This window comes from Mus caroli, unplaced genomic scaffold, assembly GCF_978045245.1.
Source record: "Mus caroli unplaced genomic scaffold, Mus_caroli_1 scaffold_11, whole genome shotgun sequence".
Classification (NCBI taxonomy): domain Eukaryota; kingdom Metazoa; phylum Chordata; class Mammalia; order Rodentia; family Muridae; genus Mus; species Mus caroli.
In genome coordinates this window covers 26,037,447-26,051,554 of record NW_028227266.1, presented here as the reverse complement: position 1 = coordinate 26,051,554, position 14,108 = coordinate 26,037,447, and the positions used below count along the sequence as shown (strand labels likewise).

The 14,108-nt window shown below is 41.3% G+C and overlaps 1 protein-coding gene across 5 annotated transcripts in view; it reads right to left on the bottom strand.

The window, feature by feature from the left end:
* Positions 1 to 14,108, bottom strand: part of Opcml (opioid binding protein/cell adhesion molecule like) — a 1,159,039-nt gene that overhangs the window by 17,316 nt on the left and 1,127,615 nt on the right. For 4 of the 5 annotated variants that reach the window (XM_029482074.2, XM_029482075.2, XM_021172107.3 and 1 more), the window contains 3 exons: positions 6,184 to 6,321; positions 5,662 to 5,782; positions 5,032 to 5,183 (listed from right to left, as the gene is read on the bottom strand). In XM_029482074.2, the coding sequence (XP_029337934.1) occupies positions 5,032 to 5,183; positions 5,662 to 5,782; positions 6,184 to 6,321 (411 nt within the window). The remainder of the gene's footprint in view (positions 1 to 5,031; positions 5,184 to 5,661; positions 5,783 to 6,183; positions 6,322 to 14,108) is intronic. The other variant, XM_021172108.3, reaches the window with a different exon arrangement.

Genomic DNA, 14,108 nt, shown 5'->3' with positions numbered 1-14,108 from the left:
TCAATAAAGCTAACAAATGCATGGAGGATTCTGCTTTTCTAACATGTAGGAGGTCAGCCACCATCTCTAAGGTTCTAGATTATATCCCATATTGGCAGAGACCATCTGTGGTGGTTTGAATGCAAACAGCCCCACAGGCTCAGAGGGAGTGCACAATTAGGAGGTATGGCCTGGTTGGAGGAAATGTATCACCTGGAGCAGACTTTGAGATATCAAGTACCGAAGCCAGGCCCAGTATCACTCTCTCTTCCTGTCTACCAATCTACATGTAGAAGTCTCAGGTACCTCTCCAGCATCTGTCTACTTGCATGCCACTATGTTTCTCACCATGATGACAATGGACTAAACCTCTGCACTGTAAACCAGCTCCAATTAAATGCCTTCTTTATAAGAGTTGCTATAGTCATGATGTCTCTTCAATAGAAGCCTTAACAAAGACACCACCCTTTGGCAAGGTTCTTGTCTTCCCATTGTTTCTCAGATTCAGAACAGAGACATAGTGAATAAGCAAGCAACCAATCTGCTTTGACCCTTGTACTTTACTAAGTTCTGAGGAGCTGACCACACCCTGTAAGGTCTGTCACACCAGATCTTGGTTCTCTCTGCTGCCCTGACTAGTTTCCTCTCTGCATGCTACTCCTTCACTAGGTCTAAGGACGCCTAGACCCAAACAGGGTTTGTGATGTAATATACTGTTTGCTTGGCCTCTGCTTGAAGCTTTGTCTCTGTGACTCTATGACAGGGAGGTGACTGGTGTGATGAGAAAGGAGCAATACACACTGTCACCAACCACTGACTAGGATGATCACTCACTGCCTATGTTTTGTTCAGTTTTTCCAGCTGTTTTCCCCTTGTAGCACCTCCCCCACCCACTGTTTCCATAATCTTGCCTGATTTTGTTTTTAATTTTTAAAAACTTGCTTCTATCCCATTCTTTTTTTGTTTATTGCCTTTTCATGCAGAAATATTAACAGTGTGTGAAGATAAGCATTGAGTCTTCAGACCAAAGAGGTAGAATCAAAGGAGACTGTCAAATACCATATATAGACCAGACATAGCTTGTGAGAGGAGACATAGATACATACATAGGCATTGCACATGTGCCTGGAAAGACTGAATATACAGGTTATAAGTGTGATAGCTGTCTTTCAAAAGAATTGGTTTTAGGGCAGGTGGGTAGAGAAGGGAGGCTCTGATATAGGATATGACTCAAGTAGACAACTTGTTGATATTGATTCCATTCTGATTGACCTCAAACATCCTCTATGGACTGAACTAAGGTAGAACTTGAGAACTGAGGCCCTGGCATTAAAATGTCTTGCTCAAGTCACAGTTCAGCTGCTTACAAGCCAATGTGATTTGAGTTATCTGCTGCAGCTTCAATTTTTTTACATGTAAAATCAAATCTGGACAAATTTGGTACATACCTTATAGACTCAGTAAGTGAGATAATCACAGAAAGATCCAGTGTAGTGGTACTGTATATTTCAGTCATTTGTGGCTATAATTAGGTATACTTATGGGCCATTGAGGACAGGAAAAGCATTGTGGTCAACAGAAAAGGAAGATCAAAAGACACTTTCTCTTCTCTCTATGGTTAAATCTATGACCATCAATCTAAACATCTGAGCCTTTCTGGAGACCACATCTTACGCAAAGGATAATCATGGGTAAAAATCCCACACTCAGTGAAAACACATTCCTAAGCAACCATTCAAGGAACAACACAAGCTGAACACTAAGACCTGTGGAGACACTCCCATAACTCAGCTAATCATATCTCAGTTCCCAACAGCTGAACCTTTGTCATCTTGGATCCAACCTTTTCATCTTATCATCATCTACAAAATTTTCCTGACCAGCTACTATCTCCAAGTCAAATCTCAGATATATAGCAACACATAGTTCCTATGTCCATGGATCTTACAGGATTCAAGAGAAAAATAGAAAGTCTTTTATCAAACATCTTAAAGAAAATACTGTAATTTGAGCATAAAGGCTATAGAAGCAGGGACTCTAGCCATTGTGTCACAACTATGTGATTATCTTTCAGAACACTGCCTTGTACCAGCCTCAGGCAGCTACAGATTGCATACTTGTTGAATGAACACTAGGCTAGACACCTTGCTGATATGTGAATTCAATGGAAAAAATCAAGATATGACATGTGTGTAGTTGGAGTGTGTGTGTGCTGATCTGCATTGAGTCTAGAGAAGTCTTTAGGAATGGATGCTGGAGGTAGACTCCAAGTAGGTAAAGTAAGACTAGGTGGTTCATAGGCTTCAAGTGTTCCATAGGTAAGGGCAGATGAGACTTTGGGGGAGACAAAAGCAGATATCCTTCTGGTCAATAATTCTGGCAGGTCCGTGAATAGAAAGAGTGATGATATGGGCCAATTAACAGAAAATGTTGGAAGACTGGACAGAATCATAGCATTCAGTATGTATAGAAAAGGTTCAGTCATTGCAGCTATTTGATGAACTTTGCCCTGCTGATAATTCATTCCAATTTCAGCTTAGTAATTTGAGGTCTTTAGTCTTCAGGTGTTCTCAGACTCTACACTGCTTTTCAGTTTCCCTTATCTAATACTCTCATCAGCCTTTTGAGGCAAGCATAAAAGAAAACTCCTCTAGCCTAGTTGAGGAAAAGAAAGATCAAGGAAGGAGTTTGACTGCCATGTGACTAAATCTAGATGTGAATCTATGTCTGTACTATGAACTGACATTTGTTCTCCAAGATTTTTATGTTGTCTAACCATCAACATGACTGTATCTAGATATGGAATCTATAAGAAGGTACTTAGGTTAAATCAGGTCAAAGAAGTGGAGTCCTTAGCTAACATCATTTGTGTTCTAAGAGACACATGAGTCAGCTAGCTAGCTTTTATTTTTTTTTTCCTGTCTCTTCTTAAAATTCCATTTGGAGCTCAGAAGAAAGGCTATGTGAGGACACAAGTGCTATTTTTAAATGACACAACTGCTTCCCTGTTGACAGCAGTAAAGGACAAGAACTCAAGGACTCAAGTCATCTGGTCATCATTGCTAGGCCCTTCTAGTGGCCATATTCTCTCAACTTTTTTAACTTTTTTAGCCAAAGGAATGAATAAAAATCATAGTCTGGACAACACTATACTCTCACACTTTCTCATTCAGTGGTGTTACAACTAAAGGACAAGCATTTATGACCATTAGGGTTTGGAACGGTATGTCTTTGATAGGCATAAATCCATGGCTGTATACATTGACAGTGGAAATACAAATGTTACAATTTTCCATAAGACTAAGATCAATATGTCTTAAACAAGTGGAGTGGACAGGCTTTCACCTCTAGATGCAGGGCTGTATACTTGGTACACTGTTGTCCAAATGTTTAAGTGCATAAATGAAGTTATCTCTTTGATTATTTTGATTATTCTCTGAGTAAGCACTCTGGTGCTTGATAACATATCTGAGTTTGGGCTTCATTTAACACTTATCTTTTCCATGTGTATACTTGGCATTACCCACACTCCTTGGTTCTTCTTTTATTAATCTGTGAAATGGAGGTAATCGCTTGACCTGATAAGCTCTGACATGACACCAAGAAACCAAGAAATATTTAGTAAATAACAGGTATTGCCATCATGAAAAATACCCCTAAGAACTTCCATTTAAAAATAAAAATTTTAGGACTAAGTCAGTATCCTTCTTAGACTTGGTAAAAGGAAGCAAAACAAAACAGTCAAAGTAGGGAAATTTGTCTCTAGAAAGTCACGTAATAATCTACTTGGTTTCTAGGCTGGGTTACTGACAATACACCCCTGTGCAGAAATAGCAGAGGTCTCCTCCTTGTAAGAAATGACCCACTAGATGTTTATTATGGGGTGGCAGAATGAATTCACTTTCTCTGAGCTTCCTAATCAAATCCCCTAAGTGTGTATAAAAGCCATTATGTTCTACATGCTTATTATCTAAATGGTCAAGCCACACCCCTTTGAAACCTACTATAGAGAACATATCAGGGAAGGGAGCAGGCAAGCCTGTCTTTGAGTAGGCTTAAAAATACAAGTGCATAGGCATTCAGGCAGGCAGGGGAAGGAAGGAACATGCTGTACCCACCTGCCACTGCTGATGAGGGGCTTATTTCTAAGACACACACAGCACAATGCACACACAATGCAGAGAGAAAACAAAAGACATAGATCACACATTTCAGATGGTTGGTGGACAAAGTTCAGTACATGTCAAGCTTGTTACATCTGAGGTACACATGAAAAAAAGTGAGTCTTTCTACATCCTGTTCACCGGATGCTTCTCTCTCATTGCACCTCAGCAGATAGAGACATACACACATGTATGAAATATTACCATAAGCTGATGCTCGTTTATGGAATGACATGTTGCATGGGAATACAGACACAGCAATATGGGAAGATGGAACAATGAAGGAGAAGGGTTTCCATAGTAGCCATTCATGACTCCCCAGGTTTCTCCATCCATGGAGAAACACAGACCTGAGATTTTATGAGCAATAGAAGGGTGTTCTGATGAGGATTCAGCCTTCTCTTCCCCATTTATCCCCATATGAGAACATTGGCCTGGTGGTCAACATGAGAACCAAGATGACAGGAGTCACTTGGCTGAAAACTAGAACTGTGATCTCAGGGGTATGGAGTCTTACTATGGAAGTTGTCAATCTTACAATTGTTTCTCCTTTATTCCCACACACTTCTGTCTTCTCATTTGTCTTCAGATGACACTAAAGTTGAACCATCCCATGGTTCTCTGTCCCACATGGAATCCCCAGTCACAGTTGATTCACAATTTGGTTTACTCCTTTTGAAATGGGGCAAACCTGATCAAAATAAATTACCTTGGACACATGACTGCATGGCATGCCAGGGGAATGGCTGGGAGGAGGATCTTAGCTAAGGGTGGTGGGTTGAGCAATATGGATGGAAACAGGCCAAGCAGATTCTGCCTGTCACCCTCCCAAGCTCCTGGAGTTCCCTCACATGGCCAAGCCCTCCAGATCCAGGCTTCCTGCACTCACCATACAGGGTGATGCTGGCATTGGTGTTCCCAAGCTTGTTTGTGGCCACACAGGTATAGTTCCCATAATCCTTCTCTGAGACATTGAAGAAGGTCAAAGTGGATATGCGGCCTTTGTTCTCAATTCTCACTCCATCCAGGCCAGTGGCTAACCTGCAGGAGGAGAAAGCACTATTGGTCCAGACCCACCAGCCAAGGGAAGCAGCAGGCACTCAAAGGATGCAAAGATGCGTCTTAGAATTACTGCCATGAGGTCCTGTTCAAATGCCCTTTCTTTTGACTAGCCCAGCCCATCAACACAAGCTATAAGTGCCATATCCTTAACCAAGAAGTAAAATAAATAAATAAATAAATAAATATTGTTATACTCAAAGGACAACTCACTAGAGGCTACCATGCCTATAACTAATCCAAGATTCTTAAACAAGGACAATCCATTTTGTTGAGTTCTCAGCTTCCTCTATTTATTTTTTTCTTTCTCACTTCTGATTCTAAAGGGAGACTCCATTAAAAGGAGGTTATAACATGTTTTTATCTTGCTTATTTTACCACTGGTGTTTGTGACCCTCCTTCTAGGGGATGCATGATTAATCAGCTCTGTGTCAGAGCTCCCCCAGTTCCTTCAAGGTACCTGGTATCTTCTTTGAACCATTGGAATTCAGCCATTGGGACAGCAGAGGCTTCGCAGCTCAAGATGCCCTTCTGACCGACTGAAACACCAGTGTTCTTGGCTTTAGATATATAGGGAGGGTCTGGAGAAATAAAAGCAAGACAGACAGAAAAAATATATAAATTAAAACTGAATTCCAGAGAAGACAAATATCCATTCGCTGTGGCACCCCTCCCCTTAGTAAACCAACCATTCATTTTAGGAAGATGTTACATTTAAATATGAAGATACTACATTTGCCTCTCAGGCATTCACATCCATTCTAAGTTAGTTCCAGTTGCCACTTGCTGAAAGCTGAGAGTTACAAGACTCCAGCTATAAATGATAACACAGGCAATGAGAAGAACAACCTGACAAAACTCTGCCCTTTCTGTTGGCAGCGCTTGGGTATGGGGACTTGAGGAAAGGGTGGTCACTTTTAGCAGGTCAGTTTAATCCTTGGCCCCTTTCCCGCTGGAATTCCCTGACAGCCAATCAACTCACAGTTTACAGTGATTTTTACTTTCCGAACATCAGGTGCAGCGACGTCATTCAAGGCACTGCACTCATACTCCCCAGACTGGTCACGTTTGATGTCTGAGATTTCCAGGTATTCATCTTCACTCACAAATCCCTGGCCTTCTGGGAAGAGAGAGGTGGGCAGAAAACAACACAGAACTGTTAGTCTTGGAACAGAGCCATTACCCAATCTGAGAGTGTAAGCGGAAGAGGCATGGCCATGGAATGGGGCTCAATACCCAATGAGATAAGGTTGTACAAAGTAAGACATTCTTTGATGGATTCTTGAATAAGTGTATTTCCAGGTATATTACTTAACTTTTTTAGTGCATTGGATAATAATGGACCATCAATATGTTTCTTCAATGATTATTATAAGAGTAATTAAGAAAGTGCATTATAAATACCCTAGTACATTAATAAAGGTTGACAGTTTAAACAAATCTGTCATGATCCATAGTATAATAAAACACTGCAAGTAACGTTAGGTTTTTAGAAACAATATTTTATATATAGAAATGCCTTGGTATATAAAATATAAGCTAAATAACTTCTTGTAATAGGAATAGATGCAATATATTTTATATTTTAATACAAATAAATTCAAAGTTGCTAGTTCACTTTCAACCTGAGACAGATAATAAATAACCAGCTGGAATGAGCTATTCCACAATGTATATGTAGTGCTGTACATGATAAATAAATACAATTTTAGTTGTCACTTTAAAATTTTAAAATTTAAACTATAGTTGAGTAGACCAGGGAATTGATGAATGAATTATTTTTGTGTAGATATAGGCAATGCTTGAAAACATGTCAAAATTGACATAACTATAAGTCCATATAGCAATGCACCTATGGACCTATAGTTATTAGAACACCTTAAAGATTCCATACCTGGTTTTGTGGGTTATTCTGAAAAACACAGACTTATACACTCACAGTTTGGTATTCAGAACAATTGAAGGTTGAAAAAAATTGCTTCACTTTAATTTCTTATTTCATTGTTAGTGCAGTCTGGACCCTTACCTCATACTATCCCTTGGTTCATTGCAAAGAAAGAAAACCCTCTGTCTCTTGAGTTTAGTTGAAATGCTATGCTCCTCTGAAAACTCAAACACCGTGAAGGCCACTAGGCAGGACCCTTTTCCTTTCTCACAGACCTGAGGCCTGGTCTTCTGTGCTCCTGAGACTTGGTTTGAAAGTTTAACAGATGAATTGTCTTTCCTCTGTTGAAATTGGGCGGCCTGGGTCAGGGCAGATTTTTAAAGAGTAAAACAAAAGTGAAATCGAACATACCCAAATGAACCTTCCGTCTCCAGTCTCACATTTTTGGTAGTATTTTGACAATGAATAAATATGGCAGATAGGAAGTTTGGCTATCTTTGGTAGGACTCCATTATTCTCTAAAAGTATGCAGTACAGAATACTTGCTATCATGTAATTAACTGTATTTAACAAAACAGTTGAGCTCTATACAATGTGCCTGGCAGAAGCCTCAAGCAGGGCCAGTGCTTTCTTCTGTGGGGAAAGTAAGAAAGGCCCAGTTCAGGTTCAACTCTGGGAAGATACGAAGGAAAAGCTCTGGTCAGACTCAAGAGTACTGGAGGAGTACTGACCTACACAATAGAGCATGACTGTACAGGAGTCTGCTTATCTCTGTGCAGGCAAGACAGACCTAGGGCAGTCCATGGGAGATACCTAAACACTGTCTGAAATAGAGGGTTTATTTTCAGTATCGGCAATGCTGTCTTCATGGGATATATATATATATATATATATAGGCACAAAAGGAAGAAAGAGAAGGTGCATTCTCTAAAAAATGGGGGTCGTTATGATAATACTACCTCATTAAATGAGAAAACAGATTTTGTTACGTTTGTACTAAAGACAAAATGCTTTCCAGAATTTAATTTGCATATAAATTCCTCGGGAACTTAAAAAAATCATAGACTCTCAGTCATCTGGAATGGGTTGCAGGATTCTGAATTTCTTACAAGTCCCCAAGTGTCACTGTCCTGCTGGTCTGAGACCACCCTGCAAAAGGCAGCCTGAGACAGCCTTCCAGCAATGGCAGTATCAGACAGGCTCCAATGCTGATGCAGTCCCAGATAACCACACACTCATGACTGTGTCTAAGCTGTAGTTGGATCTTAAATCTTGCCTAAAAGCTCATGTGTCAGAGACCTAGACAAAAAACCTGACACCATTGGGAGATAGCATTTTCAGAGGTGGGAATGAATGGGATATTTTAAATGGACAAGGTGTGAACTTTGAGGTAATAGGAGACCATGGCTCATGGTCCCCAGCGCCCTCCTCTCCTGGCTATGAAATGGATGTTACAAAGCAAGTGGTTTTGTTTTGGATTATGTTTTCACCATGACGTGCTGCACATCACAAGATCAGACGGAGACAACCAACTTCAGTACCTTCAGCCCTGGATGCTCAGAAAACCCTTTTCTCATCATGCAATGGTCATCCGAGGCATCTGTCATGGTAATGTGAAACAGCCCTTTCTAGGACTGACTGTAAACTTCTGACTCTGCTTCAGAAAAGAGGTAGGATGCAGAGTTTGAGGGAAGCACAAGATGGGCAAGATGGGATAGGGAAAAGATGGAAAGATGCTAAGATGAGAACAACGAGAGAGAGAGAGAGAGAGAGAGAGAGAGAGAGAGAGAGAGAGAGAGAGAGAGAGAGAGAGAGAGAGAGAAAGAGAGAGAGAGAGAGCGAGCTGGGCCTGCAAGATGCCTGTGATAAACAGGATGGCAGACACATTGGAAGGAATTACTTCTAATAAAGGCTACCTGACTGTGTAATATTTCCTCTGGCAAAAGACATTAAAACAGAAGTCTAGGTTAGTACCCCAAATTTTCTTTTTGTGTGATGTTCCATCTCAAGTCAAGGACCCTGAGGTATTATTAAATCTACCCTACTCCTTTGGGCACCTCCATTAAAAGATTTTAAAAATAGAGGTTATTGCTTTGGAAGGGTAGGAGTATTTCAAAGATGATAATACAGTTCCTTGTACCAACTAGGTTGAGGTATATGTAGCTAAAAATGGGTTCCTTCATATATTGTGTGAGAGGATATCTACTCTGACCCAGAACATGTGCTTGTGGTTGAGTGAGCAAGCTTCATGCTTCTATGGACACAGGTGCAAGTTCTTATACAATAAGGTCACAGAACAAAGAGAGACCAACTTTATGGCCCAGGCTCACCTCTGTCTTCAGGATAAAGATGGAGACAGAAATGAAGTAAAAAGGATTCTTGGACAGCTTATTGTGCCCACTATCTCCTGCTGTCATTTAAATGTAGCCTACGATGACCCAGGAGTTGTGTTGGTCACTTTGTGTTTGTGTGTGGTAGAAGTGGGAGGTGCAGACAATATAGGGAACAAGAATAGTTTCATGAGCCCAAAATTTCAAGCAGATTGTACTTTGCTCTATCTTTAGTTTGATACTTCAGTTCCTTGCTATTTCCAGATCTCTCACAGAAGGTAGAGGAGAGCAGGAAGATATTTCACAGCTGGAAGTAATGTAAGTATTAGGGGATGAATAGATCAGACAGCAAGTCGGAGGAGACACCCAGAGGCCCTCTGACCTGCTTCTTCTCTCTTCTATCCTGAGCTCCAGCCCACTGTACGTAGGCCATCTGTCTTCCTTTCTGCTTCTGCAGGAGACTCCTTAGGGCACAGTTGGAAGGAATAGAGGTCAAGGATTTCAGACTTCCATGTTTGGGAGATTATTGTTCTAGACAGAGTGTTATCTCTTCTCTTTGCAAACCCCTGGGGACAGTTTTAGAAGGTGTCCTTTCCTCCCTCTCTCTCTTGACTAGACTATTCAGATCATCAAAGCCACCATCCTTTTCTTGAGGCAAGTCCAGCCCAGCTCATCTATGGAAATGATTAAGTCATGTCAGGTGCTCCCCAGGCCTGCCATCCTTCTATAACTGCTATTTACAGTGGCAGGTCTATCTACAGAAATGTTCTGTGAAGTTAAACACCAGCACCTGTCACAGCTTTGCCATGTGACCTGTCAGGAGGTGACACCCAGGAACATGCCCAGAGGGGATGAGAGCCTCAGAGAAGCTAGTGGCAGGAGCTGGAGCATCTAGAGGCACAGTGCAAAGGGTAAAGCATAGGATGGGGTGGGCTGAGGAAGAAGAGACATGAGGAAATAAGAGGCAAGACCGAATCCAGTAGAGGTGGGGGACATAGTGGACTCCACAGAAATCCTTTGGGTTCACTGATAATCACCGTGTGTACTAAATTTGGGAGGTTAGGCTTATACACAAGCTGGTTGTGTGCACAATTTGATCCAACATCTTGATGCTTTCCTAATCTACCTCACAAATTGCCTTTGTCTTTTCACTGAAGCTAGCCAGAAAATAGAGCTAAGAAAGAACGAATATTTGGCCCCTTTACATGGAGAGTATAGCATGTTTATAAGTTAGCATGTACTAATTGAGATGCTGCCTGGTTGGAAATCCTGCAGTGTGACGTCTGGAACACAATAAGATCTCAGGAAGAACACTTTCCACAGCTTCCTACTGTGAGGTGACTGCAGTGTGGCAGAGACTGTCAGAAGGCCCTGTAGTATAGTGTGCACAAATCCTGCCATTCAATCATCCCCTTCCACAGAATGTGTCAATAAAACATCTCTCTCTCCCTCTCTCTCTCTCTCTGTCACACATGCACACACACACACAAATGAGACAACAATTAATTAGAATACATCTTTCCATCTTTCTGGTTAGAGTAGGACTAGACTGGGCTGGACTGGGAATCCAAGGCTGACCTGGGTTCTTGTCATTCTCTTTGCATGCTAAAGATAGCTCAGACAGCATAGTAGGGATACATGGCTGGCACCTAAGCTCTGGCATAAAACTGAGCCTGAGCAATAGAGTGACCAAAAGTTCAGACTCACATGAACCCACTACCTACAAGGATGAGTCAGGAAAGAAGTCAGTACACCAGGGCAATCCTTATTTCCACACCACCAGTATATGTCTCCTTATCATAATCAATGTCTCTGCAATGAACAAGTACCTTCATCACCAATATCTTAAGGGAGACACAAAGTGCGAATGAAAGAGAGAAATGTTGCCTTCTATGACTTTGATATCACAAATAGTATCTCTTTCTCCCAGAAACAGTCTCAGCCACATGTCTCCTAACACGAGCTGCCTTGTTTATAAAGGATAGTTATAAAGATCTGTTTATTTCTAGTTTATGTGCATTGGAGTGTTTTGGGTACATGCACATTTGTGCCCCACTGGAAAGCCTACTGGGGCTAGAAGAATGTGTCAGATCATCTGGACCTGGAGTTACAGGTACGGTGCTGAGAATGGAACATGGATTTTCTGCAGAACTTTTCCGTGTCAGAAACATTAGCAATAGGAATGAGTTTGAACTGAGTTAAGGCCATAGTATTGGAAAGGTGGATCAACTTAGGTAAATAGATGTTTGAACTGTTTCTTCTTCCATTATCGTAGTTGCTGACTATTGCCTCAATCACCTACACCTGAATAGGTGTGGCACATTTCAGTTTTTTCACCAGCTCAAACATCTACTATGCACTAAACATATATCATGTGTGTTCAGGTTGTCCCTGATGGCTACAAGTCTGGGGGTGGAGCCTATATGATCCTTTATCTTATTTGTTCATTCTCTGTCCCAGCCCCACATAACACTAGTTTTTGCCCACCCCTTCTCTTCCCTTAGAAGGCTACTGGCAAAAGGCAAGCCTAGACTTCTTAATTATATAGAGGAGTGTGGACTGCAGCTACCTTGCCTGCTCCAGGCTTCCAGATACACTATTCCCTTCACTGCACTGGAGTTAATGAAAAGTGTGATAAACCCACTATTTCCTTCTCTCTTAATTAATACAAGCAATTGAATTGTGCTAAAGTAATTTTGGTTGGGAGACTGAGCCCCTGGGTCAATGACTCACTTGCTGGTGCTGACAAAAAAAAAAAAAGTGCTTTGTCTTTGCTCAACTGCCAGCACCTGCACCATCCAGAATGGTGCGCTGGCCGCGTTCCCTGAGGTTGCCAGCAAGCTGGATGATGACAAGGTCAGGGTGCCTCTACGAAAAGTACCTGAGCTCCAATGTGGGGGAGGGAGGAGCATGTCAGTAAGGACACTGCATCTATTAGTCAGTTGATCTCTGAAACCGTTTCCATGTTCTGCTTGGGGAAACTGAGGACCACAGAAAAAGAAAATGAATCAAGTAGCTCATCCCATCTGGATGTTCTGAAAGGTGGTAAAGATTCTCTGTGGCATATGGAGTAAGAGAAGGGGGTATCCTGGGACTCACATCAAACCCAAGAGGAAGTGTGTAGAATTTAAGGTTTGGTCTCTGTATCCTATCAGCCTTGCTCAAGGAGCAACTTGAAGGTGGCCTCTTGTGCCTGCACATGCAGGTTGTATTTGGGGTGGTTCCCAAGAATCCCATCCTTTCAAAGTCTCCAGGGTACTATAAAGAGAAAGCAGTGATGAGGATCCAGAGTCATTGATGAGACTCAATGCCTTGACTTTTCAAGTTCTTGTCTTGTTCATGCACATTCCTTATCTAAGGTGTCACTCAGGGCCTTGGAACACAGAAGGCTGTGTATATCTCATTGTGGTCAGATCTGTCCACTGTTGGTATTTGGAAAACATTGTCATGAAGTTGGCACCAGAAGTTTTATTGGAGGCATGGCTGGAAGAGATCTTGCTGTGGTACAAAGTATCTATCGACAGTCAGGGTGATGCTAAAAGTGTTTATTGCTCTCCGTCAGTCTCCAGTGGCTAGAGTGCCCCAGATATTCCATCAGAGAGTAGCTTCTCGCCAAAGCACAGTATAGATGCCTATTAACTGGGATTTGTTGTGTTTCCTTTTCTAAGTTGGGATCAGCATATGTAGGAAGAATTATGGTACAATATTTTTTAAATTATTTATATATTGAGATTATAATATAATTATGTCATTTTTCTCTTCTCTATTCTCCCTCTAAATCTTTTCATATACTCCACCTTGCTCTTTTGCAAATTTATGACCCTTTCTTTCATTAACTATGGTTACATACATATACTTAAGTACTTAAACCTTTGCTGAACAAGGACAGAAACAATAGACATACAGAAATGGACAGAGAAAAGTCTAGGAGGCCTAAACCCTACAGAAAGAACTACAGACAAATAGAAATGCTGTGCACAGATCCAGAGAGAGAGAGAGCACCTATTGTTATTCAGTGCCAAATTGGTCATCCCTGAAAACATACATACAAACAGCACTAGCTAAGTAAGTTGTAATTATGTATTTACGGTACAGCCTTTTAGAACATAGATGATGCTATTGTCCTATTGATTGTCACCTGATGAGTGACACAGACAGTGTGCCTGTGAGGATGTGGTACGTCCCTTTAAATGGATGTATGGGACATGTGCCAAGGGAAGGACAGAGAGAGGGAGAGCAAGAAGAGAGGGAGAGGGCCGGGGGTGGGGAGAGGAAAGTTATAGGGAGAGGGAAGGAAGAGGAAAAGACCCATCTACTGAGTAGTATGCTTGGGTTACTAAAAGTGCAGCTATTGAGTTGGGCCTGGTGACACACCAGCACTTTGGAGGCAGAGGCAGAAGGATGGTAGGTACAAGTTTGAGTGTACCGTCATCTACATAGAGATCAAGTCCAGCCAGGGTTATGCAGCAAGACCCTGCCTGAAAAAAAAAAAAAAAAAAAAAAAAGAAAGTATATAGCATTTGCATGTTAACAAATAGTCTAGTATAAACCACACAAACAACAGGCCCGACCCAAATAGTGTACAGATGGAAGAAAAAATAAGCACTTTAAAATTGCAGAGCTTAAAGAGCTAAGTATTGACAAAGTGTTTAAGAATATTTGAAAGCTGTTATTTATTTTATAGGTTTTTCT